Source organism: Podarcis liolepis (genome assembly GCF_965112155.1).
Source record: "Podarcis liolepis genome assembly, chromosome: 14".
NCBI lineage: Eukaryota > Metazoa > Chordata > Lepidosauria > Squamata > Lacertidae > Podarcis > Podarcis liolepis.
In genome coordinates this window covers 9888125-9915538 of record NC_139569.1, presented here as the reverse complement: position 1 = coordinate 9915538, position 27414 = coordinate 9888125, and the positions used below count along the sequence as shown (strand labels likewise).

At 44.3% G+C, this 27414-nt stretch overlaps 1 protein-coding gene across 5 annotated transcripts in view; it reads right to left on the bottom strand.

Moving 5' to 3' along the window:
• LOC310692819 (multidrug resistance-associated protein 1-like) overlaps positions 1–26556 on the bottom strand; it is a 73271-nt gene extending 46715 nt beyond the window's left edge. For 3 of the 5 annotated variants that reach the window (XM_083474129.1, XM_083474130.1, XM_083474131.1), the window contains exons 1-5: positions 26011–26556; positions 5216–5392; positions 4577–4702; positions 3339–3476; positions 1989–2114 (exon numbers count right to left, since the gene is read on the bottom strand). In XM_083474129.1, coding sequence (XP_083330255.1) covers positions 1989–2114; positions 3339–3476; positions 4577–4702; positions 5216–5392; positions 26011–26061 — 618 coding nt within the window. In that variant the 5' untranslated portion in view covers positions 26062–26556. Of the gene's footprint in view, positions 1–1988; positions 2115–3338; positions 3477–4576; positions 4703–5215; positions 5393–20551; positions 20821–26010 lie in introns of those variants that run through there. The other 2 variants (XM_083474133.1, XM_083474132.1) reach the window with 2 other exon arrangements.
• Between the last annotated feature and the right edge of the window lie 858 nt (positions 26557–27414).

Genomic DNA, 27414 nt, shown 5'->3' with positions numbered 1-27414 from the left:
TCAAACCTGGTTTCACAGTTTACTAATTGAAAGAACTGGGAAAGTAGAAATTGCTACCGAACCAGGAAGTCATCGATCAGTGGCTGGGTTGGGCAATCATTCCAGGGTATCCCGGCTTATTTCTCCTAATTCGTTAACCTATTGACATTAATCCACAGTTCCCCTTTTTCAAATGTAACAGGGAACTCTGGCTTAATAAAAGCCAGGATCATAGAACCATAGGATTGTAGAGCTGGAAGGGACCTCAAGGATCTTCTAGTCCAGCCTTTCTCAACCTGTGGGTCCCCAGATGTTGTTGAACTACAACTCCCATCACCCCTAGCTATCAAGGCCAGAGCTCAGGGATGATGGGAGTTGTAGTCCAATCCCCTGCAATGCAGGAATATGCAGCTGTCCCGTATGGGGACTGAACCTCCAACCTTGACGTTATGAGCACCATGCTCTAACCAACTGAGCTACCCAGTGACAGTGTGCTGAAACCAGCATGCAGCGGGAAGGAGAATTATCGTCTCAACTGAGCCACTGTGTGAAAGGAAGGAGAAGCGTATGCAAGCCAAAAGTTTGTTCTCGTGTGTGTCTGGAATGCCCCTGCTGGCTGCAGCTCAGAGCCAGAGCATCTGTTTTGCATGCTGAAGATCCCAGCTTCAACCCTCAATGGCATCTCCTGTTGGGCTGGTACATAATTCCTTCCTGAAACCCTGAAGAGCTGCTGCTGCTGCTGCTGCCAGTCAGTGTAGAGAATTCTGAGCTAGATGGACCAATGGGCCTGACTTGGTATAAATCAGATACTTATGCAAGTAACTTTTATTCAAAGTACAGTCATACCTTGGAAGTCGAACAGGATCCGTTCCGGAAGTCCGTTCAACTTCCAAAATGTCCGCAAACCAAAGCGTGGCTTCTGATAGGCTGCAGAAAGCTCCTGCAGCCAATCAGAAGCAGTGGAAGCCCCGTCGGACATTTGGCTTCCAAAAATAGTTTGCAAACTGGAACGGTCACTTCCAGGTTTGCGGCGTTCAGGAGCCAAAACGTTCGAGAACTAAGCTGTTCGAAAACCAAGGTACGATTATATACCTGCTGAAATGTGACTAAGTTAGGGACACTGATTTCAACCAGTCTACTATCGGGAGAAGTAAGCTGAATAGCGCTGACTGCTCCTCTTTTTCCAGTTTTATCCCGCTGCTCAGTCCCAGCTCAAACTCCCAAACCAGCTCACCTGTTCACTAAAATCAGTATCATGGTCTGGCTAAGCAAATACATAAACCACCAGAGGCCATTTAAGTCCACAAGGTACATCACCGTCTAAAAATAAGAACTTGCAACTCTGGACCTAATTAAGAGCTAAATCACAACTGTCAAGCCAGGGAAATGGTGCTAATCCCACGAAACAGAGAGAAGGCCTGTGCACAAACGAGATACCAGAAATGACCGCTTCCCGGTTCGTGAGCCTCTTTGCAGAGATTTTTGAACAACAGTTTAGGATACACAGACACACAAGTTTCCACGCTGCAGTATTTATAGGACCAGAAAAATAGGAAGAAAATGACCTTTAAGAAACAAAACCACCAACAACAATTCGGCCAATAAACTTGCTTCTTTCTGGAAACTCTAAGAAGAGAGTTCCAGAATTCTTATTTTAAGATTTTGTTTGCATATAGCATGGTCAAACAAAATCATTAGAAGCAAACAGGTAAGAACATTGACAGGATGACTGTAATAACCTGCAGTTTTAGAGGCGTATATATTTAAAGCGGATGAATAAATGAGCAAATTAAGTTAATTTGGATATGCAGAATGTATTAAAAAATACATTTAAGGAACCACAGAAAAAAGGGGAAGGAAGACAAGTTTTCAAATGCTAAAATGAGTATAAAATTACTGAAATGTATAAAATTGAAAATCAATCACTCACAAAATTATTAGAAGCAATCTACTTAAGCAAATTCCCAGGCGTCCCTCAGAGAGGCACCTCCCAAGGCAAAATCACTTACAGGGTCATGAACTGTTTCCGAAAACAAAGGCGGCCTCTCAGGGAAACAGGATAGTATCAGCTGGATTAGCACCAAAGCGAAATAGATGTAGAATGTAATATAACGAAAAACATCGACTTCGGAACCCTAGAAGAAGACATTGAATGCTGCAGTTAGCGGACTAACAGAAACCAGCAAAATAACATGCGTTGTAGAGAAAGGAGATGGAGAAAACTCTCTCATCAATACTTGGGCGCATCAGACAAAATTGATCAGCAGGAGATTCAGGGCAGAGATAAAGAAGGGCGTCTTCACACAGGGTGTAACTAATTTATGGAATATGGTACGCCGTAAAATGTGCTGACTGCCACAGTTTTAGAAGGTTTTGAAGGGGGTTAGAAAAGTCCAATGAGGAGGAAGATAAGGGGATTCCAATGGCTATTATTCCATGACAATCTATAGCATGGGTAGGCAAACTAAGGCCCAGGGGCTGGATCCGGCCCAATCGCCTTCTAAATCTGGCCCGCAGATGGTCTGGGAATCAGCGTGTTTTGACATGAGTGGAATGTGTCCTTTTATTTAAAATGCATCTCTGGGTTATTTGTGGGGCACAGGAATTCGTTCATTTTTTCTTTCCTTTTTCAAAATATAGCCTGGCCCCCTACAAGGTCTGAGGGACAGTGGACCGGCCCCCCGCTGAAAAAGTTTGCTGACCCCTGATCTATAGACTCGCCATGTTCAGAGGCAGCTCTGCACACACCTGAGAACGAACCATTTCCTCGAGGCTTGTTTTGTTTTTCATTATTTACTTGTTTTTATCCTGCATTTTATTCTGTGAACTGCCCTGAGAGCTTATGATGGGTAGTATAGAAATAAATAATAATAATAATGTAAAAAAGCTGTAGCAAATGGAAGTGTTTGCGTTTTACAGCGTGCTAGAATGTGCAACCGCATGCACACACTAGTTAACACATCTTAAAAAAATAAAAACGCAGAAAATTCTCCGCATAATGGTCAGGGGAAAGAACAAAACATTTCCCCAGCTCTTTCAACAGCCGCTGCCCACAGCTTTGGTCCAGGGGGGGGGGGGCATCTCTGAACTGCACTTCCAAGGAGGCTGTAGGGCTGTTTTGATAGTCCCTTGACAAGCTCATCCAGGCTTTGATTTGAGTTTCAAACAAAAAGGGAAAAAGGAAAGGGAGCACGCTTTAGTGGCCTTTAACGCTTCGGAATGAGGTTTAATGGGTCATTAACTCACTTGTGTGGCTGCACAGAGATTGCCAAGAAGAATCCCGAGTTTAATCATTAAACAAGCAACCGATTCCCTTCACGATTCCAAAGAGTCATCTGTGCTTAGCGGAGGCTGCTTACCGTACTTGAGGCGTGCATAATTTTGGATCTAAAAGTTACGGTGGCGCACAGGAGCGCAATAAGCCAGAAGAGCAACATGACTCCTGAAGACTGGGCTCCTTTCATCCTCTCGTACTGTATCAAAAATGTGGCAAGCAGCTGTGGAGAAATCAAAGGGCAGGAGATCACTGTTCCATCAGAACGATGATGGCAAAGCAAAACAAGAACAAGGCCACAAATCTTCCCCTTGGACACAGCTCAGTCGGTTAGAGCACGGGGCTGATAATGTCAAGGTTGCAGGTTCGATCCCCATATGGGACAGCCATATATTCTTGCATTGCAAGGGACTGGACTAGATGATTCTCAGGGTACCTCCCAACTTTATGATATTTATTGATCTACAGTTGTACCTTGGTTTTCGAACAGCTTAGTTCCCGGACGTTTTGGCTCCCGGACGCCGCAAACCCGGAAGTGACTGTTCTGGTTTGCAAACTATTTTTGGAAGCCGAACATCCGACGTGGCTTCCACGTCTTCCGATTGGCTGGAGGAGCTTCCTGCAGCCAATCAGAAACCCGCTTTGGTTTCTGAATGTTTTGGAAGTCAAATGGACTTCCGGAATGGATTCCATTTGACTTCCAAGGTACAACTGTACTTTGTTTTTGTTTTTAGACATAATTTTTATTGATTTTCACAGGTTTTAAAAATTTACTTATATTTCAGCATATGTTTTTCTTAAAATTTTGACTTCCCACCCTTACTCCTGTGATGTTTTTATTTCCACCTTATACCTACTGCTTTATATGACATACTTTAATCTAATATAATTATCTTCTATTTCACTTATCATTGTTTTCATTCTGTGCTCGTGATTTGAACCCTGCCCGTGTTTTCATTTGACTATAACAGTATTTCAAATAGTCCGAAAAGGGTCTACAGTTGGTCTCTTTTATCACTGTAGATTTCACCATTTCTGCTGTAGTCCATTAGATTTTACCATTTCCACATAGTCCATTAACTTTTGAAGCCATTCCTCCTTGGTTCTCTAATCAGGAGTTGTGCAGGAATCCGATTTGGTAAGGCTGCACCAAGGCAGGACCAAGCTACTGCCCGGATTTGCAATCAGGACACAAGCATAACGAGATGTCCTATAGGTGGAAACGGCTCGTTTTAGCTGTTCCTCATTGTCCTTGGTTACAAACAAAACAAGTTCTGCTGCTAAAATGAAGCTGCAGTAGAATAAAACATCATTTTCACTCACCATTGTTATGCCCAAAATCGTAGGGCTGACTAAAAAAACAGGAGCTCGGAAAATGTTGTGACTTCTTTCCCAGAAAGAGTAGAAAAGGTCTGCCCAGCAGACTATCCACAATAAGAGGCCCAAGGCCTGAAACAGGAAGGGGGGAAAAGATCGTTTTCAGATAAATAGTCCTCATGAAACATAGAATTAGGAGAAGAGGCTCTCTTAGCAGCATTTTATATGGAGCTGCTTTGTGTGCGCGCGCAAATGGACTGGGCTGGTGGAACAATTGATTCTGAAGACTTTAGCTTTCATATATATCATGCAGACCCTCCAAGTGTCCCTATTTTCCAGGGGCTTAAGAGAAGCCATCCCAGTTTTTGATTTGATCCTGGAATGTCCTGCTTTTCCTTAGGATGTCCCTATTTTCATTGGAGAAATGTTGGAGGGTAGGAAGTTATCCGACACAGCCCCCCCCCCCAGCCGTCTGAAAGCATTCCTGTATAGGGAAGTTTTAAAATGTTTAATGTTTTATTATGTTTTTATATATGTTGGACGCTACCCAGGCAACCCAGTAAGATGTGTGGAGTCTAAATAGTAAAATTATCATTATGGAATGGGATGTCCTTATTTTCATCGGAGCATGTATGCACCACTTACTGTTTTGGCTTTGTTGAGATGTGACATTTGGATGTATCCCCTGTCATGGCGCTGGAGGTACACGAAGTAGATTGGGAAGCAAGCCCAGAGGTAAATGCAAGGGATCCAGGTGAGGACGGTTTTCTGAAAGCACTTGGTGAAGTCTGGGTTCTCGGTGTACCATGTTAAATTCCAGTCCTGAGAAAAGAAGGGAACGGGTTAGCACGCTGTAGAGTTTGCAGGAGGCCCTGGGTTTAATCCTCAGCATCTCCAGGTGGGGATGTGAATGTTCCCTGCCTGAAACCCTGGAGAGCTGCTGCCAGTCGGTGCAGACAATACTAGGCTACATGGGCCTGTGGTTTGCCTCTGCATAAGACAGTTCCCTCTGTTCCCGCTTCTTGCAGGCCACCTGGAGGGCCTTCAAATCAAAAGGCAGAATAGAATCATAGACTTGGAAGGGAGCGTATGGGGTCATCTGGTCCAACCCCCTGCAATGTAGGAATCTTTTGCCCAATGTGGGATTCGAACTCATGACCAAGAGATCAAGAGTCTCATGCTCTACCAACTGAGCTATCTCAGGAATGCCATTTGGACAAAAGTTTTATGAATCGATCGATCAATCGCCGCCAAATAAACAACAACAGTAATACAAATCAGTAGCATTATTCTCTTGTGGTGACGTTGAAAGGTCAATGAAAGTAAATACATTGAGGATTGGGTCCTGCTGATAAGCAATGTTACTTGGTGGGGTATGTATGCCTTTAACGGCTGAAGGGCAAAGAGGAAGCCCAAAAAGCAGTGAAGATTTTCTTTCCAGCATGGAAATGCGAGGAAGCGAGAGAGCTGCGCCCACTGAATACCTCCCTTGTAGGTGATAAAGGTAAAAAAAGATGCTGTCAGGAGAAGGCGAATCTCCTTGTTAGCAGATATATTTATGTAATTAAGTTAGCATTGGCATGCTTCCTCCCTGTCTGAAACCCCAGAGAGCTATTGCCTGTCAGTGTAGAGAGAAGCTAAATGCACCAATGAGCTCTTACAAGCCAGCTTCCTATGTTTCTTTTCAATCACCTTTCTATTTCAATTGGAGGGGGTTCTTCCTTCCTTGCCTGGGCCTTTGCTGGAGACATGGGACTACATTTCCTTGCAAGTGGGTGGCTGTGTGTTTCTGGGGAGGTGTTTACTCCTCTTCTGTTGTTCTATTTAAGCTTGCTCTGGCTCTATTTATACTTGAAACTATATCTGAATTTCATGTGCTGCTTATACCTTCACTGCTAGTGCCACACACTGCTAGTTGTGTCTGCTACGGCTTTTGCTTCTATCGACTGACAAATTTATATTGCTTACTGTTTACTGATACGGCTGTGCCAATGCTTATCTATTTACGCTGTTTGCTGCTTTGTATTGCCTGCAATACTCTTGTCAACAAATAACAAGAGATAATCTAGAGATTAGATTTTACTGAGATGCTGCAACTTTACTCAGGACTGATGCTATCACTGCTGCTCAGGGAAACAGAGGAAGAATTTGGAAGCGAGATTTGTTTTCCGTTTCTGAAAGTCACTTTTTAACTCTCATGTTTCTGGCGTAACAGGCAAGGAGCATCAAGGCGAAGTTACTGAGACCAGACACGGTCTTTGGGCAAGAAAACTTTTAAGGGAGGCTCCTCTGCTCGCTTCCTGTTCCTCTGTCTCATTAGCCTGAGGCCAGACAAACTGGGTGCAACAGGGTCACCTGCTGTATTGTTGAGATGGTGCTTGTACCAGGCCCTTTGCTTAGTGGTTTTCCTGTCTGTCTGGTTCATGCCAACTCAGAAACATTATGCTCCTCCAGTCATGTGCAAGTCAAGTCTCCAAACACTGACCTAAAAGTTCACTGCTCCACTCATAAAAGTGAGTTATTTTGTCGCTTAAAAACAGCAACAACAATCAACAACACAAGTGGGCTTATTGGCCCATCTAGCTCAGTACAGTCAACACTGACTGGCAGCATCTCGCCAGGGTTTCGGGTAGCCATACATAGGGTTGCCAGGAAACAAACCTGTGCCGTTCTGCATGCAAAGCAGGTGCTCTGTTGTTGATCTATAGCTGTTCTCCAAAAAACCCGAAACACTGAGTTTTGCAAAGCTTTCCTACTAGGTAATCTACAGAGCGATTCTGACTTATTGCAGCCATTTGGGCAAATGGCAATTCACAGCATTTCCCTGGTTGCCTCGCCTCAAAAGGGATATTTGTAAGAGTTGGGAAAGGTTCGGAGAAGGGCAACAGGGGATGGAGCGGTTCCCCTACGAGGAATGGTTGCAGATGTGAATGAGAGGAGATGCAATTGAGGTGGATTAAATTGTACGTGGCATAGAACAGAAGCAGACAGAAAGGAAGTTTCCTTCCTCCTCTCTCATAGCGCTAGAACTCGTGGACATGCAATGAAGCTGAACGCTGGGTGATCTGAGACGGATAAAAGAAAATATTTCTTTAGGCAGTGCATAAACTATGGAGCGCTCACATGCAGGAGGCAGTGATAGCCCCCAATTGGGATGACTTGTAAAAGAGCACTGGACAAACATGAGGAGCAGCTATGATGGCGGTGCTCTGCCCCCAAACCTGGAAACAATATGCTTCTGAATACCCCTTGCTGGAATCCACAGGAAGGGAAGAGTGTTCTGGTGCCCGGGTCCATAAGCATCTGTGTAGCCACGATGACTACCCAGATGTGGAAACAGATGGGCCCTTGGCCTGATTCAGCAGACACTTATTATGTTCTTATGGATGTGTGTACCTGGGTGCCAAAGCTTAGACTTCCCTAACCTGTTCCCTTCAGATGTTTGGGCCCAATACTCATTTTCCCTAGCCAATAAATGGTCAGGGTTTCAGGGAATTGTAATCTCAACACACGCTGAGGTCACAAAGTTGGAGAAGGGTAGTGTTGGTGTTGGTGCATTCCATGGGGAAAATCACCCTGCATCTTCCAAAAAAAAAAAAAAAGGTAAAGGACCCCTGGATGGTTAAGTCCAGTCAAAGGCAACTATAGGGTTGAGCGCTGATCTCGCTTTCAGGCTGAGGGAGCTGGTGTTTGTCCACAGACAGCTTTCCAGGTCATGTGGCCAGCAGGACTAAACCACTTCTGGCGCAACGGGACACCGTGACGGAAGCACAAGAACACAAAAATGCTGTTTGCCTTCCCACCGCAGTGGTACCTATTTATCTACTTGCAATGGCTTTCGAACTGCTAGGTTGGCAGGAGCTGGGATAGAGCAACGGGAACTCACCCCGTTGCGGGGATTTGAACCACCGACCTTCTGATTGGCAAGCCATCTTCAAACCTACACTGGCGTCTTCAAAAGCACACCTACAAGCCGTGCCAGAGTGCTAATCAAATTGGCAGTAACGGATATTATCAAAGTTCTAGCCAACTCAGTTCAGCAACCTTGTAATAATACAGTTGCTTCCTACCCTGCAAGATTTCACCTGTAAGCAGCTCTGCTCTCTATGAAGCCTATCAAATTCTATGCTGGGGGTCCTTCCAGCATTGCAAGAGGCTGCAAGGAATTTCACAGCACCAGCCTGATTTCAGCAAGAGGAGGACGCCCAGCAAAAAAAGCGCCTTCCAGATCGCACCCACTGAGTTTTTGGCGCTTGTAATGACACAGCATCCGATTACTTCACAGCAATGCCAGAAATGCCCTAACGAGATTAGCTTAGCTCTCCCGGTAGCCCCTCCAAAATCCTGTGAGAGAGATTTGCTGGCTATTTTTAATTATGAGCAGAGCGTGGGCAAAGGGAAAGCTATTTTAATGGAAAAAAACAAAAGATTAAAAAGCTCCCAACCAATTGAGCAGCAAGCCAACCGTAACAGAAGGATGGTGAGAATAGAGAAAGTACCTTCCAAAGGAAATGGGAAGTTGGATCAAAATTTGATCCGAAGATCAAAGGGCAGTTCACGACACACACTCTTGTTTTTCATGGAGACACCTTCCGAGGCTTCTATAAGCCAGGGTAAAGAAGGTACACGAAACCTTCCCGAATGAAAAAAGATAAGGGTTCTGGACATGATGTCTGTGCCTGCAGTGTACAATGGTCTCCTGTCCCATCCCATGCGTGGAATTTGGTGCCCAAGATGGGGACTGAGATGTACTGGCACAAGGCAAGGGATTCAGTGCCCGATGCAACTCCTTGTCCTTATTCATGGCTGTTCATATCGATTTGATTTTTTTATTGTGTGCAATCCCAGGGCTGAACACAAAGAAAACAATGTCTGAAAAATTTAAAATTAAAATCAGGCCAAAGGACAGCACAGGTGGTGGCAATTCATCAATTCCAGGTGGTCAAAACAAAATCAGCCACCCTGAAAAGCCTGGGTGAAGAGGCACATATTCTGCAAGTTCCCATCACTTCAGCCCACCTAGCTCCCCTATTCTCCTGTTCTCTGTTTAGAAATTCCAAATTCTTGGGGAACCTGAGAAGAGTATATAAATGACGCAAAATAACAGTGTGCTATTTCAGCACCGTTACAAAACACACACAACAACTCTAAAACAATTTCATAGTTTCGTAGCACATCTAGCAAAAGGCATTTAAGGATCACCTCTCTGCAATGAGGACAGAGTTTATTCTTCTTGGAAATCAGGGCTGATATCTCCACCTTTTCAGAGACTCATACAGCCTGGCAGCTTTCATAATCTCTATACAAACACACAGGTTTGAGGTGACAGCTTTGCTTTTGGTTTAAGTGGAGAGTTGTAGTTCAGTCATCGGACGAGGAGTACAAAGTACCTTGCGGCTTTTGTTAAGTCTGCACTGCATGGTTGGTGCTGCGCTCACAAGCCTTCCAGCCTGATCCCAAGAACGCATACAATGAAATAAATCCCATCGTGTTCAACAGGACTTAAAAGCGTGTATAGAATTTCACTCCCCTAACCGCATGTCTTTTGCAGCAAAGGCTTCTTGGCTATTGCTAACCCACGCCTACAGCATTCCTTGCAGGATTTGTGATGCAACACAGAGCTTACGTTACAGAGCATATCAACACTTAGCTTTAAGAATGTTGGTTCTGTTGTGTACCAATTTCACCCTCTTGCCATCAAGCTCCCCGCCCCTTGCCCTGTTGGGAAAAGGAAATCCTGGTCTGAACAAAAACTCCAGAGATCAAGTAGAGAATAAAACAAGTTTGTCCAGCCAAGTTCAACTCAGATTCACTCAAGTCAACAGACCTAAGTTAGCCATGTTCATCGGATTCCACAGGGTAGGACTAAGATAGGATACAACTCATTAAAAATAATAAGTTTATACCCGACCCCGTCACTCAGCAACCTGCTTAGAATTCATCCACGGGGAGATTAAGCCCAGAATGTGAGCTCCCTTCTCACAGAAGAAGCACGCCCCAGCTTACGTGATTGCAGCAAGTATATATAAGAGGGGAGGGGGAAACCAAAGACTTTGTTAAATGAGGAAGCGGGGGAAGATTTTTAAAGACAGGAATGCTCAGAGCTAAAAGAAGGAAAATGCAGGGCAAATGCAAGGGACTATATTTGCACACTGGGGCAACGGAAAGATAAGAGACGGGAAGCCGTTTTTGCATGACCTGAATCTGCACTCCTTTGTTGACAGCTCTGCAGATGTTAAGAGGAGCCTCTGGAAAGTAGAGGAGGGGTGAAAGCATGACTCACATTTTATTTGGTGGTGGGTGACCCTGGGTGAACCCGGCGCTGAGTGAAGCCTCACATAACCTTCCCAGGGGCTGAATATAGCAAGGCATCTTTCAACCCCAGCCTATGCCTGACGTTTGAGCACCTGCCTTTTCAATCTGGGAAGCTTATTGAGCCTGCAAAAGGATGCACATACCCCCCCCCTACACCAGATCTTACTTTAAAAATTAACATAACGAAGACGAGGCAGGTGCCCTTCCTGCCCTTTCCTGTGCCCTCCAGAGATACTGAAGCTTTCGCACCACTTCCGCTAGCATTATCAGTACTTCAGCCTTTCAGGGCAGTTGCACGCACTGTCAATCCTGCAATAATCTGGTAACTCACACCACATTTAAAGGATGAGCTTAGGGTCAACACCTGCTTATTCATCCCTTGGAAAGGCACCCAAAAACAGCAGCAGTCTGGTTGCAACAGACTATTAATAATAATGATGATGATGATGATGATTTATTTATACCCTGCCCATCTAGCTGGATTTCCCCAGCCACTCTGAGCAGCTTCCAACAGAATATTAAAATACAATAGTCTATTAAACATTAAAAGCTTCCCTAAACAGGGCTGCCTTCAGATGTCTTCAGGTGGCAGAAGCTTTCAAGGGCTAGTACAAGGATGGGCTAGTACAAGGTGTTGCTGGACCGCAGCTCCCATCATCACTGGCCATTGGCTAAGCTGGCTGTGGCTGATGGGAGCTGAAGTGCAGCAACATCTAGAGGGCACATTGGCTACCCATGGTCCATGACTATTGGGCATGTTGGCTGGGTTGATGAGAGTTGGAGCAGACTAGAGCCTCAGTCCATGAACATTTTGTTTATGGGGTGTTAGGGGAGGGGTAGTACCTCTGGTGGGGGGACGACACGTTGTGCTCCTTCTGGAGTAGTCTGTCCATCTTTGGTCCCCACCCTGCACTTGGCTCTCGCCTGTGGCTCCCAAAAGCTGCCAGCAGGCAACAGCAGCCACGTTCCAGGAAACGGCTTTGACTGGCCAGCTAAACCAGGGGAGGGGTCCCAATGGGTCTCAAACTCTCAGTGAGTTAGTAGGCACTTCCCCTGCGTGCAAAGACAGGCTCCAGTGGATTGAGCGGACAAGACCAACGGTCAAGAAGGCAGTTTCTGCACATGATCTAGCGCAGTGGTTCTCAACCTTACGTCCCCAGATGTTTTTGGCCTACAACTCCCATGATCCCTAGCTCACAGGACCAGTGGTCAGGGATGATGGGAGTTGTAGGCCAAAAACATCTGGGGACCCAAAGTTGAAAAAGGCTGATCTAGCGGGAAGTGAGGGGCACATGGAGCTCGTCAACCTGGGAAGCCCATTTCTCTGCTCTGCTGCTTCAGACTGAGGTTCATGGCAGGGGAAATCACACAAAAATGTTCCTTCATCCAAAATCTGAGCGGAAGGTGTGTGTGTGTGTGTGTGTGTGTGTGTGTGTGTGTATATATATATATATATATATATATATATATATATATATATATGTGCCTCGCAAGACAAAAAGAATCCGTTCTGTGATTCTCTTCGTCTAGCGGTTTTTTCGTCTTGCGAAGCAAGCCCATTGAAGGATTAGCGGATTAGCGCTATTAGCGGCTTTTAGCGTCTTATCTGCTGATCGGATCAGCTGATATGCGGCTTAGCGGCTTAGAAAAAGGGGGGGAGAAAAAAAACAGCAGGAACTTGCAAGACATTGTCATCTTGTGAAGCAAGCCCATAGGAAATTCGTTTTGCGAAGCACCTCCAAAACGGAAAACTCTTTCGTCTAGCGAGTTTTCCGTCTTGCGAGGCATTCGTCTTGCGGGGCACCACTGTGTGTGTGTGTGTGTGTGTGTGTGTGTGTGTGTATATATATATATATATATATATATGAAAGAAAAATCCCAGAGAGAGAAAATAAGATTATCATGGAGATGACAGTTCTAGACTAGCTTTCTCAACATGCTGCTTATCTACATAAAGGGAATTTTCTTCACAGGGAAACATCCAGCCATACAAACTCCCACTTGCTGCCTGAAGCGATAACTGCCCAGAAACAGACTTGCCACCTTATCTGCTGCTTGTGCAAGCGTGGCCTTAATTAGCTAGTGCCAGTGCTTTGCTAGGCACTAATGTTTTTATTTGGCATACAAAGCAGATTATTCAAGTGGGATGAGCCTTGTATATTTCTCTCCACCTCTGACGTTTTGAACTATTAGAATACCATGACCTGGGATGGATCCTGGGAGCAAAACAAACACCGGCTCTTAAAGCAGGTCCCTTCTGACCCCTGTTATATTTGGGGGGAGCCGAAGCAACAAGTAACAGGTGGGTGATTTGCGGAAAGGTTCCCCAAGGAAGAATCCTCAGCTGAACAGGGTCATCTTAAAGGTCATCTGAGGGCACATCCAAAAAACTTTGACCACCTTGAGAAAACCATACACACCTCCCCACCAACTTCTTCCACAGGTATTTTCTATGACTTAACTGTGCAATGAGATGCAATGCATCGAAAATGAAATTACTGCAATATGCTGCTACTTCATGGCAGGGTGTGCCATCCCTATGGCAAACACTGCCGCCCCCTCCCTGAAAAAATCCTGCAGGTAATTACAGCCACTGGCAATTCAACCAGGTCTTCTGCAAAGAAAACGCCTGGAAAATCTATCTCTGCAAATCAATGAACATCTGCTGCATGCATTTTACCTCAAACAGCACCTCAAAACAACCTTTGCCACTGTTATTTTGCTTTTACACCGGTTAACTACACACAGAAGTTTGCTGTGTTCCTAGCACCAAATTGAAAGATCCTGGCAATCTGCAGCTTTAACTAGAGGAAATAGAAAAGAGCAAGCAAGTTGCTACAAAGAGGCTCAAAAAGATGAGCAATGTCGGGTGAAAATTCCAAGCCAAAAAGGTGGACAAAGCAAAGCTGCCGGTTCCGAGTTCAAAACGCTTAACAGCCAATTAATATTACTGTTCACCCGTCCACAGAAGTGTGCACCAATGGAGACCGCAACAGGTATTTCTAGAATTTTAATCCTTTGAAGACAACTATAACCCGAATTAGTAAACTACATTTTTTTTTTTTTTGCATATCAGACACTGGACACAGAAAAGTCACTATCAGAAAGCCTGCATGTATGTACTTTGCAGCAACCATCAACTACGTAGGCAAACATTATTATCTGATCCGATCCGGCCAGATCTGTTTCTGCAAGGTTATTAGGACATATTAACAGAGCAACTCACTTATCTCAGAATAAGAGCAATCACACTGTTATCTGCATCGTGCATCATTAAGCCCTGCAGTTACATTATAAAACAGATTTGAAATCAGCCTGCCCAATTCAGAAGCACAAGGGAATTCGCTTGCTGGAAAAAACAAGTAAAAGATATTGTGAAAAGCAGTCTGAAGGCACATGATCCAGCCACTACGCTGAAGCTAAGCAACTGAGTTTGGCTCAGTATCTCAACAGACCCCTTGTAAATGCTGCACTGAGTTCCACAGGCGGAAATAATACCGGCAATAAAATAAAAGCAACAGGCACAAGATTCAGAGGAAATTCATGGATGTGTCAGTAACAAAGATACTGACACATTGGCTGTACAGGTAAGTAGAAAACCATTTATTAAGTGAGCACAGTTCCTCTCTTCTGAGCCGAACGGAAATTCTACAAAGTGTCCTGATTTATGGCACCTCTTGGGAAAGGAAAAATGGGAAATACCTAGAGAAAGGGTCATGGTGTACTGGAGTTGTGAACCCAAGAGTGAGCTAGTTGTAAAAGCCAAGCAACTGATGAAACAACAGCTTGTTGTAAGGGCAAGATTTACTGGGTATATGAAAGGCATGTGGGGGGGGGGGGACTCCACAAAACAAAAATTAAGCTGAAAGAATGCGGACAATAAGCTTGACTCAAATGTAACTTATAGCAGAGTTGCCTCTACAGTGGTACCTCGGGTTAAGAACTTAATTCATTTCGGAGGTCCGTACTTAACCTGAAACTGTTCTTAACCTGAAACACCGCTTTAGCTAATGGGGCCTCCTGCTGCCGCCGCTGCATGATTTCTGTTCTCATCCTGTTCTTAACCTGAGGTACTATTTCTGGGTTAGCGGAGTCTGTGACCTGAAGTGTCTGTAACCTGAAGCGTCTGTAACCCAAGATACCACGGTACTGTGTGTAAAGGTAAAACGTAAAGGGACCCCTGACCATTAGGTCCAGTCGCGGACGACTCTGGGGTTGCGGCGCCCATCTCGCTTTACTGGCCGAGGGAGCCTGCGTACAGCTTCCAGGTCATGTGGCCAGCATGACTAGGCCTCTTCTGGCAAACCAGAGCAGCGCACGGAAATGCCATTTACCTTCCTGCCAGAGCAGTACCTAATTATCTACTTGCACTTTGACGTGCTTTCGAACTACTAGGTTGGCAGAAGCGGGGACCGAGCAACGGGAGCTGACCCTGTTGCAGGGATTTGAACCGCCGACCTTCTGATCGGCAAGCCCTAGGCTCAGTGGTTTAACCCACAGCGCCCCCCCGCGCCACACTACTGTGTGTAGTGCCACATACTAAAAGCACTGGCCTTTTCAAACAATGCCTTTTTCCCCACCGCTCTCGTTTCCTCTCCTGCAAACGGCATTCACGGGGAGAGCACCAGATCAGCAGCCCAAAAACACACGGGAAATGTCCAGATCAGCTTTGACAGCGGTGCTATTGATTAGCCAGAGTCAGAAGGCTACAGTGCCCACCAGCAGGCAGCGAAGGCACCCTCTCAGCATTTAAAGCCCAAAGAGAAGCGATAGTCCTCAAACAAATTGCTCCAGCGTTGGTCACACAAATGCAGAGTAAACAGATTTTCTTTCCCATTCTATTTCAGCGGGTTACTGGAACAAACTGCAGCCCTTTAAACAGCGGTCTCTTTTTCAGGGATGTCAAGCAAGGTAAGAGGCCCACGTTTTCCTTCCAACAGCGGTGCAAAAGGTAGAATTTTGCTATGCGCAGTTTCTCGTGGCAGGAAGAGATGTTTCCTGCACGACTTCAAAAAGCAGAACAGCCTTGTCCTAAAGAGAGTTAGCCCAAGCATTTTTATGTCACAGTAATAATAATAATTATTTTTTAAGTACTGTGCAGTAACAGTTCCAAACTTTAGTTCTCCTTGCACAGCATTCATCATAATCATGAGTCATGAATATCTGCGGAAAAAAGCACTGACTAAGCCATGGAAACAAACAAAAAGATGAGCTGGGTAGAAAGTCTGTTGCTGCATGGAAGAAGGAGTCATGGGAAGATCAGGAGAAAAACTCGCTTCTATCTTTAAATTAACTGAAGTTTACCACTGTATCCAAACCCAGACAAATGTGGCAATTCTTTAGTATGTTTGAGTGAAACCAGCTAACAACAAACCATAGTTAAGATTAACCACAGTTTAGGGTTCAGACAAAACACTGAAAATGGAAGCAAAAGCTTCCGATCTCTCCTTGTGGGGCGGAGGCAGAAAAGCACACAAAAGTTCAGCACCTTATCTGAATATAAGGTAAAATGCAGGAGAATAGTGGCACAGTTGTAAAGAGGGTGCTAAATCCACAAAAAAGCAGAGACATCGCCTTGCCAACAAAAGTCCGTATAGTTAAAGCCATGGTTTTCCCAGCAGTGATGTATGGAAGTGAGAGCTGGACCATAAAGAAGGCTGATTGCCGAAGAATAGATGCTTTTCAATTCTGGTGCTGAAGGAGACTCTTGAGAGTCCCATGGACTGCAAGAAGATCAAACGCATCCATTCTGAAGGAAATCAGCCCTGAGTGCTCACTGGAAGGACAGATCCTGAAGCTGAGGCTCCAATACTTTGGCCACCTCATGAGAAGAGAAGAAGACTCCCTGGAAAAGACCCTGATGTTGGGAAAGATGGAGGGCACAAGGAGAAGGGAGGACAGAGGACGAGATGGTTGGACAGTATTCTCGAAGCTACCAGCATGAGTTTGACCAAACTGCGGGAGGCAGTGGAAGACAGGAGTGCCTGGCGTGCTCTGGTCCATGGGGTCACGAAGAGTTGGACACGACTAAATGACTAAACAACAACAAACAAATCCACAAAAAGAGCTGTTCTGGCTTGAACCAAGGCCTACATCCCAGTCCTAAAGTGGCTGATCAGATGCCTCACAAGCAATATGTGCCTCGTGCTCACACTTTGGGGGAAAGGAGGTTCAAATGCAACCATGGCTCTCTGCCTATATGAGAAACCTGTTGAACTACTGAAGCTTGCAAGGCTTACCAGAGAAGGGGTAATGGTTAGAGTATTAAGAGTACAATCAGGGAGAACCTGATCTCCACTCAGCCATGAAACACACCAGGTGACCTTGGACCAATCTCTTGTCTCCTAGTCCTACCTGAGCAGGGTACAAATAAGATAAAATGCAGAGGAGTTTTCGTATGCATCCCCATGATCTCCTCGAAGGAAGGGCAGCATAAATATAACTAACAATACCAGGGAGAAGCGAAGAGGGTATCCCTGAGGAGCAAAAATATTCTCTAGCAGAGACACATAGGAGCCGATCCGTTAAATGTTTTCTCCAGGAATTTGGCAGTTTCAAAAAAAGCAAAAGCTCTAGAGATGGATGGTCCAGCTCTCAAGGCCTGTTTGGCAACATTCAAAGAAAAACATCTTAAAGCCTTAAAATTATATTTTGTGTGTGTGCGTCACTGATTGATTGATTGATTTTATTTCCATGTCACTTTTCATTCACGTGAACCACAAACTGTCTTACAAACAATAAACGATAACCTAATATAAAATCAAATACAACATAAACCATATAGAATAATTAAGAAATCACCTGTAAAATGATTACAATCTATAAGACACTATTTACAAAGCAGCTCGAAAAAAAGCTGAATGGCATAATTACAATAAAAAATTACAATAGAAGTCATATTATAGGATTCACAGCATTCTTAATCTATAAAGCAGCATTAAAAGCTTTAACAAACAGCAACCAAAAGTAAACTAAGCACTGTTGAATTCATACAAACACGTTCCCCATCCTCATGACTCATAATCTTCCACACTGTTCAGGTCTTCAAAAAATCAGCAACACATATACATAATGCCTGCAGCAGCAGTTCCCTTCTGCAGGCTCCTAGGGCTAGAGGGTGGGGCAAGGCAGGTGGGACAAGGCAGGTGGAAAAAGCCATTGCCTGAAGGGACCCTGAGGATCATCTAGTCCACCCCCCTGCAATGCAGGAATATGTAGCTGTCCCATGCGGGGATTGAACCGGCCACCCCGGTGTTATCAGCACCACGCTCTAACCAACCTAGCTATCGCAGCTATGTGGCCAGCATAACTTCTCTCTCCCCTTACCATCTGTTTGTGTATTAATTCTGTTTAATATTTTTAAAAATTCATATATTTAAATATATTGTGTATATTAAATGTATTATGAACCCTTTTAATTTATGATGTGGAAATTAATTAAGCGTGTGGCCCAAGAGTTCTGTGTTGAATAACTCTTGTGGCCCACTTGGTACGAAAAGTTGGACTGCCCTGTTCTAGAGAAATGGCACATTCGCTCCAATTAATCATCTTTCTCGCCATAAATAAATCACAGTCATCACTACTGTTCAGCCTCCAACATACTTGTATAACTTATAATAATCCTATATGCCTGGCACATATCCCCATATGCATATTAACTTTCAGTATTATTAAAGAAGAGGTGTTTATTGATTTAACCATTGGCCCTATTCCCAATCCCAGCAGTTCAGCTATAATTTCCAAAACTGTGATGGCAACCCATGCTACGTGGGGAGATAATCTGGTAGGAAGGGAAGAGCACTAAGAGGCTTGAGTTTTTTGCAACTCAAATTTGTTTCAGTTGAGCCTGTTTAGGTGAATTATCCGTTTTCACTGGGAACTCAGGCTGTTACAATCAGCCTCACAGCTCCATTCCTAAAGAGAAACAGGACAAAGCCATTCTTTTTTCAATCATTACTAGAACGACTACAAGTTAGCAGGCAAAACAGCAGAATCAGAAAACAGTAATTGCTCCTTTAATTAAGGCCACCAAGGCAGGACTTAAATGGAACTGGGTAAAGGTTTTGGCTTTCTTGTCAAACTCTGGAAAAAAGCCAAAAACAGAAGCGAGACAGAGAGTGCATGATGTTCAGTCAATTACTACAGTATAAGGAAAGGGACGTCCACACATATTGAAAACTAGACACGCTGAACTTTGCATACTGCACCGATGGAAACTTTTGCTAAAAACTGTAAGAAAGGAAACTTAGCAGGGAGTTAGCATGACCTTCAACAAACAATAAACTCCCTTTCTTTCTGCCCACAGCCAACTCAGTGTTGAAAGGCTTCTTCCGATGACTGCATTCTTGAAACATCTAGGCCTTCATGTGTTTTGGGAATCAATGTTAGAGACATGGTCTTACACCTGAAACAGTTAACTTGTGTGGAAGACTAAGAATTCTCCATCTGCAGATAGGCCCACCTTCCCCGTCTCTGCAAGAGTCACCCATCTGAAGGATGCTTTCTAACCAGATGGAGGCAATCTGAAATCAGCAATTGCTACAGAGAGGCAACAGGTAGCCTCCACGGAGAAAAGGTTGTTTCGCTGTCTGCGTCAGCAGTGACTGAATTATGCAAACACAGGGGATGTAGGCTGGAGGAAGAATTACCCTTCCCAGATGGAGGCACACAGAAAGGAAGACCAGAGCAGTGAGTCACACAGAGGCACAGCAGGCAGTCCCCTCTGTCTATGAATACTTTGGGCTCTTGGCACTCTAATAGTTACCCTTAGCAGTGCTTTCTTCTGGGGGGATGCAGGGGTACACATACCCCTAAACATTTTGTGAATGTTTGGCCTCATTGAGGGGCAGTATTTCCATATGAGTAGGAAAATGAGAGCACCCCTAAACATTTTTTTTAGAAAAAAAGCACGGACCGTGAGGCTGAGGAAGATGACACAACTTGTTTCACACCATGCCCATCTAACTGGCTTAAGTAGGCCTATATTTTCTAGTCTAGAGTGCATAATACTGCAGCTCTACAGTGGAACTAGGAACCCACAAATTCCCACCAAAATCAAAGCAGGTACAGGAATGCAAACAGCAAATTACTAGAGGGGAGCAGCGTTATAAATTCCCCAGGCGCCAGGCCAACTTATACCTGGGTTACTGGTGCTGCAATGGAAAGTATAGGCACTGTTTCCCCCTCAATGAAATTTCTTTTTCTTATTTATTTCATTTCTATTACGCTTTGTATTTTAAAGGAAAAAATCCTAAAGCGGTTTACAACATGTTAAAACATCAAAGGAAAGAATCCAGAATACAGTCATACCTTGGTTCTCGAACAGAATCCGTTCCGGGAGTCCGTTCGACTCCCGGAACCATTCAAAAACCAAGGCGCGGCTTCCTGCAGTCAATTGGAAGCCACGCTGGATGTCGGCTTCCGAAAATTGTTCAAAAACCAGAACGCTCACTTCCAGTTTTCGGTCATCCAGGAGCCAAAACATACAAGTTCCAAGGCGTTTTGCAACCAAGGTACGACTGTAAAACAAATTCAAGCTTCCAGGAAAATATTTCAGATCCTTCTCCAAGTGACATTTTGTTTTCCCCACATCTATTTACCTGCTTAATTTACAGAGCTGCCTCATAGCAGAAGTATTCTAGAAAGCATTGCACAAACACCCCTTACCAATTTTGTTTAGCTGCACACAATTGGAATCTGATTTAAGGCATGCATCCCTCCAGTAATACCAACACTGCCATCGCAAGCAAGGCAGAACACACAAGAAGTGCCTTCTAGGAAAATCTGAGTCTCCACAGGGAACCTCCCTTTCAACAAGTCTCCGCTGCAACTTTGGCTTGTGCAATAACTATTTCCCAGCCGGTGGGTCCAGTTATCAAGGCGTTCCAACCTTCAGAAGTCCTTCATTAGTCACAAACCTTCGGCCAAAATAGCAAGCTACAACTTATCCTGACTTTACAAGGGCAGCTAAGTGAGACTTCAAAGCCACTGGTTCTTTACCCAGTCAGGAAAGCAAGAACCTATTTATTGGCTTAGCAATTGCAAGCACCTCAGGGCAGGGACGCACCCCCATGAACACACACACACACACACGGAGCACTGTGATCCCAGTAAGTCAGGCCTCTCTCCTTTCTTGTTGCAAATGGTGCTCTGAACGCTCATTCAGCCAACAGCGACAGATCACTTATATATAGAGTCTTCTGTGCAATTTTCAGATGTAGGTAGACAGCAAGTGGTAAATCATAATATTTGCATGAGGGAGAGGAACCCCATTGTATACACCCTTGCACAAGTCTGAGGACAGACAAACCAGTTACCTAAGCAGTAACCCACAGTATTGGGCATATTCTCAAATTCCCTTATGACCAGGGTGGATCTGATTTAAATCAAATTGATTTAAATCACGATTTAAATCACTAGTCAGTAAGACTTGATTTAAATCATTTTTTTTTTACATAAAGACATTCCTGCTGGTATAATCTTAATATTTACAACCAGATGAAGGTTTCATTTTTGGAATAATAAATTTTCAGAGCAGTTTTTACAGTTATATCAAAAATTACTGATTTGGTTATACTATTAGAAATGCATAGACAGATCATTATGAAATTATTGTGAGGTTTAATAAGTTAACTGTTTATATTTGGACAACTTTTCTGCTGTACTTTATTGGAAGGAGAAAAATAATCATTTCCTTAATAACAATTTAAACCACTTATTTAACTCAAACAATAACATTATAGCATATGCATCCATGTTTGTTAACTGATGTGGTTAAACTTTAAAAAAACCCCAAAACAAAACACCCAACTTAAGCTGAGTTTCAGCACACATGAAAAACTTAAAACAAATTCTTATTTCCTGATAAATAGCCTTTGGACTATAATACGTATAACTTAAACAGAAAACTATCTTTAGAAATATTTTTTCCTCCAAAAACATTTTATTTTGAAAATCCAATATAAATAATAAAAAAATGATTTAAATAAAAAAAATCCATTTTTTATTTTTAAAAAATCATTGATTTTTATCCACCCTGCTTATGACCATTATTAAAATTTCAGCATGGAGGAAGTTTTTACACAAGGTAAAAAAAAGGAAAGTGGCTGACAGAGATGCCCATTTTAATCACTCTCTCAAATTTCCCACCAATATCTTACTAACAGCTGAATACTTTTTTTTGTTCTTACTTAAGCATAAAAATGGTAGCCCCCAATGGTAAGCTATAAAATGTTGTATTTAACTCATTTATATCCCAAATTTCCCATTAAAAAATATTCCATCAAAGTAATTTAAATCTCATGCAGAATATCAGATTATAAAACACCCACAAAAGTCTGACGCAAGAACAGTACAAACAGCAAAGGGAGGAAAAACAGACATCGAGCCAACCTCTGGAGGCGTGAAAAAGCAGGAATCTTTGCCAACAGATGCTTTAATGGATCCATAAAACACCAGGCAATCAATTTACTGCCATGTCCCAGGGGGGAGTTTCATAAACAGGGTGCCTGCCACACAGGACAAGGCTCCACTCTGGTAACTTAACCCAGCCTTCCCCAATGATTTGAACTTTTTAGTCTAAAACATCTGGAAGGAACCAGGTTGACGAAAGCTAACTTGATCTCTTTCAAAGAATGGATGTGTGCACAAGGCATCAGAAGCTGATCTAAAGGAGCAGGCAGGTTGACACACCCAGCTTTACGTCAGATCAAATGGGTGCATGCAAATTAGTGCCAGGCTTCCTGGTGGTGGCAAGGCTCCTTTTTCACACAGTGCAATTAATGTATAGCAGTTACGGAGCCACACAAGTGCCTGCGAGAGGTGCCTCTGCCCCAATTCAAAAGTTAGACCAAGTCTTCTCCAACATGGCACCCGCCAGTGGTTTTGGCCTACAACTCCCATCAGCCCCAGACAACGTGGCCAATGGGAAAGGATGAGAGCGGTAGCTGAACGACACCTGGAGGGCATTAGGTTGGGGAGGGCTAAACTAGAAGCTGATGCATGCAGCTGATACTGGTGACTGGGGACAATGGGGATTGTAGGCCAAAATTATCCAGAGTTTGGGAACAGCTGGTTTAGACAGCGGAGGGTCAGTGCTAGGGGAGGCAGCTCTGCATATATGAGGTGCCAGATTGAACACCTGGATTTTCCAGTTTTCTTTTTTAAAGAAGAATCAAATGGCACATTATGGGATACTTCTTTTCAGGTTTTCCCTGGCCCACAAGATAGGACTCTGTTTCATGTGTCTGAATCTTCTGAATTTCTGTTTTACTTCCTTTTCATACTGTTGCTTACTGGTTTTAGGCTGCATTTTTTGTTTCAATTACAGAGTTTTGTTATTTTAGACTGTACATTGCTTAGAGGTTCAGAAAATTATTTTTTCGCTCATTTTTTTTCATGCAATTTATATACTGCTTGCTTGTTTAAAAAAATAACCCTCAAACAGCTTACAAAAATTATGCAGCATAAATGCTTTTAAGCAAATAAGGCCCCCTTTATTTAATAATAAAGCCACTTTATTAATGTACAACACACGAATGACAAGAACCAAGTAAAACCAACTACCGCCAGCTTTCACTGGTTAAGAAATTCTAAAGAGAAAGTCATGATGAGACATAATTTCTCCATGCAAACTTTCACCGAACTGGAATCATGCCACTTCACTTCACATACCTGCATCACTCAAGAGCACTAAGACTCATTATTGCAGTACGGAGCAGAAAAGTAAAAGTACCGTATTTTTCACTCTATAAGACGCACCAGACCATAAGACGCACCTAGTTTTTGGAGGAGGAAAACAAGAAAAAAAATATTCTGAATCCCAGAAGCCAGAACAGCAAGAGGGATTGCTGCGCAGCAAAAGCAGCGATCCCTCTTGCTGTTCTGGCTCCTGGGATAGTTGCGCAGCCTGCATTCGCTCCATAAGACGCACACACATTTCCCCTTACTTTTTAGGAAGGAAAAAGTGAGTCTTATAGAGCCAAAAATGTGGTATTTGCCCCCAAGTGTCAGATTCTCTCTAAAACACGTGTGCCAACAAATATACCGTATGTCAGAAATAAAGAAACTTCCACTAAGAATGCAAACCTACACGTCTACTCAGACAAAAGTCTGAGTTCATAGAGTTCAATGTGGTTTATTTCTTGTTAAGGGTACACAAGATTGCAGCCTAAGTAGCTTCTGCACACAGAAATTAAATCCAAAGGAACAGATGCAGAAGTCAGCAAAAACACGTTTTTGTTTTTTAGAAAAGCAACAGGAGTTAAGACAGCAGCATTTACCACTTCCTTGCCCTGTACTCCAATATTACAATCTCTTAGGTGTGGGCCTGTTATATAAGCTGTTGGTGCACACAGTTGTGTGTGTGTGTGTGTGTGTGTGTGTGTGTGTGTGTAACATATCACATCGCTTCGTAACAAAGACAACCCTAACCACATTAAGGATAGAAGCCACTTCAGAACAAGAAAAAGGAATTGGAATGCAAAACAAGTTCAGGGCGTCTTCTGAAGTTTTGCAAGAGGGTAAAACATGCCGTCTGAAACACACAGCTTCCATGTGACGTGTTAAACATGACACCAGCACAAAAGCAAACACTTCTACAAAAGATGAACCAGAGATTAGCCACAATAGCAACTGCCAGGCGGCCAGTCCCAGCAAAGCAAATCCAACAGATATTTTTAAAAAACAGACATGTTGCAAAGGCTTCTCCCTTTTTCTGCTTTATGAAAACCGTACCACGTTTAGAAGCAGGCCAGGGGAACACCTGAGGATTCTGAAAGAGAGCAGGCAAAAGCAGAGCGGGTGCAAACCTGATTTCTTTGCTCCAGGTTGCATTCAGTGAGCAGTTGGCAACATCATAGAATTGTAGAGTTGGAAGGGGGCATGAGGGTCATGTAGTCCAACCCCCGCAATGCAGGGATCTTGGAATGAGTTTAACACAGTCTATTCATGGCAATGAAGGGGGATGGGGGACTGCTGACTGTTCTAATGCAATTTTAAACATAATTTGTTAAGCCCACTTATATGAAAGACTATGATCCCATGCACACGCACCTGGGAGTAAGCCTCACTGAGCTCTATGGGACTTGCTTCCAAGTAAACATGTACAGTGTGTGTAAATTACAGACTAAAGCAGGCAGCAGAAAAACAGTAATGGAGCCCAAAATGCACACACATGACTCAGAAGCATATGCAACTGTGCTTACTCCCAGGTTAATGAGTGTGAAGTGTGGCTGTCTAGCAGTGCAAATCCTAAATATGCTTACTCATGAGCAGGCCCTGCTGTGTCCTCAATGGGGAGTTACTCCCCTAGTTAAGGTAAGAACATCACAAGTCCAGCATCCCATTTACCACAGGGATCAACCAGAAACCCCAACAGCCCACAAGTAGGACATAATTGCAACTGGCCTTCTGTAACTCAAGAGACTAAAATTCAGACGCATGGCGCCTCCTCTGAGCCTTGAAGCAGCACAGCCACCATTATGGCTAGGAGCCATTGGCAGCTTTATCCCCCTGCAAATTTTTCCAATCCCCATTTGCCACAGCTTGTGGCAGCGAGTTCCACAGTTGAACTGTGCAGTCGGGCAAAGGAAGTGGATCATCTCCCAATTCTTTATTGGCCTGTTCAATCTGCATACCGCCTTTCCTCTGTAGGTCTTGGGGGCAGTTCACAGCTGCCAGGATAAAGACCTCCTTTTCCCCAGAGCATGCACAGAGTTCACACACACAAAATCACCTCTCCCCAAACATTGCAGCTTTTCCTCCTCGCTGCTGCTTGCCTTTAAACACACAGCCCGCCACCAATAAAATAAAAAATTATCAGGAAAAAAAGAAACACCCCCACAAAAAACCCTGCACCTTTTCCAAGCTCTGTAATAAACAAATGAAAAATAAAACCGGGGGAGGGAGAGATGCAAAGAGAAAGGGGAAGATATGGGGGTCGGTGTCTTTGTCCTCACCCTCCCAGTTTCCCCACTGAATCCCAGTTGCTGAGGGTGGAGGCGGCGCACACAAAGGGGCTTTGCCTCGCCGCTGCCAGGCAAGGCGGGACCCCCCTCAAGCCCCACAAAGCCCGGCCTCTGGGTCCGGGGCTGCTGCCCCATCTCTCCCCCATCCCACCCTCTCACCCATAAGGGCTCGGAGCCGGCCGGGCCCCTGCAAAGCCGCTGGACGTCCATGGCGGGCGTCGGCGTCGGCGCTTGCCCAGGCTGGCCGGCGAAAGCTCTGCCTCGCTCGGCGGCGGCGGCTTCGAGGGAAAGGAAGCGTATGCCGGGGAGGAGGAGCCGCCGGCCGAGCCGGGCCAGCGCTGATTGGGCTGAGCGGTCGGGGGCGGCGAGGGAGAGGCCCCCCTCCGGCGCGGGAGGAGCTGCCTCAGAGTCGCGGCCTAGGCGCGCCCTCCTCCTCCCCGGCCCTCGCCCGCTTCTCTGCCCGGGGGGAGGAGGCGACGTAGCGGTCCACGGGCGCCTTGCTCAGAGTAGGCCCCCTGGGCTGCAGCAGGCCCCGTTGGTTTCGGCCGGGGTCTGCTCTTGGATAGGGGCCCGTCTGCACAGTGCGGTGGAAGCGCCACGGTGCCGCTTTAAACAGTCATGGCTTCTATATATATACTATCTAAATATAATATTATTCTGTGTCTCGATATCCTATAGGCGCTGTCTAATTGAATTATTTGCTTTCCTGAATATATATATTCCTGGGAACTTCCTCTCTGCCCAGAACGTTGGAGGCTATACACCACACCCCCTCAACAGTATTTATAGGAACTCAAACACTGAGATCCTGCTCTGTTCCAGTAACAAGAAGCCGAAAGCACCAGCCTGAAGATGACGAGTGAGACCTCGTCGAAACGTCGCCTAGACACCCCAACTCTTACACGGGAAGACACCCGAAGACACCAAAACCTGCATTCCTGTACCCGTGAAAATCTACGGGTATTACACTACACTACGAAAGTGTAATAATTCAATAATAATAGGCACAGTCTAACGGAATTATTTGCTTATAAATGTCTGTGTGTATATATGTGTGTGTGTGTGTGTGTGTATATGTGTGTGTGTGAGTGTAATAATTCAATAATAATAGGCACAGTCTAATGGAATTATTTGCTTTACTGAATATATAAATGTGTGTGTATAATAATTCAATAATAGGTGCTGTCTAATTGAATTATTTCTATACTGAATATATAAATGTGTGTGTATATATGTGTGTGTATAATAATTCAATAATAATAATACAATTAGCGCCTATATGATATCGAGCGACAGACTAATTTGGCCGCGATAATAAGGACATTTTGCCCATGATATGATTATTTCCCATCTAGTCATTTTGACACGTTGGCCCCCTGTTTGCAAAATTGTAACAATTCCAAAATACAGACACACTTGGATAGACTGGATTGGATAGACTGCCTTCAGTTGTGCTTGAAGGTCGGTTTCAAAAAATCCCACCACGAAAGCATTTATGTCCACGTGGAGATGGCAGCATTGAATCAGTAGCCCGTGTGCTTCTAGCTTGCACTCTTTATAAAG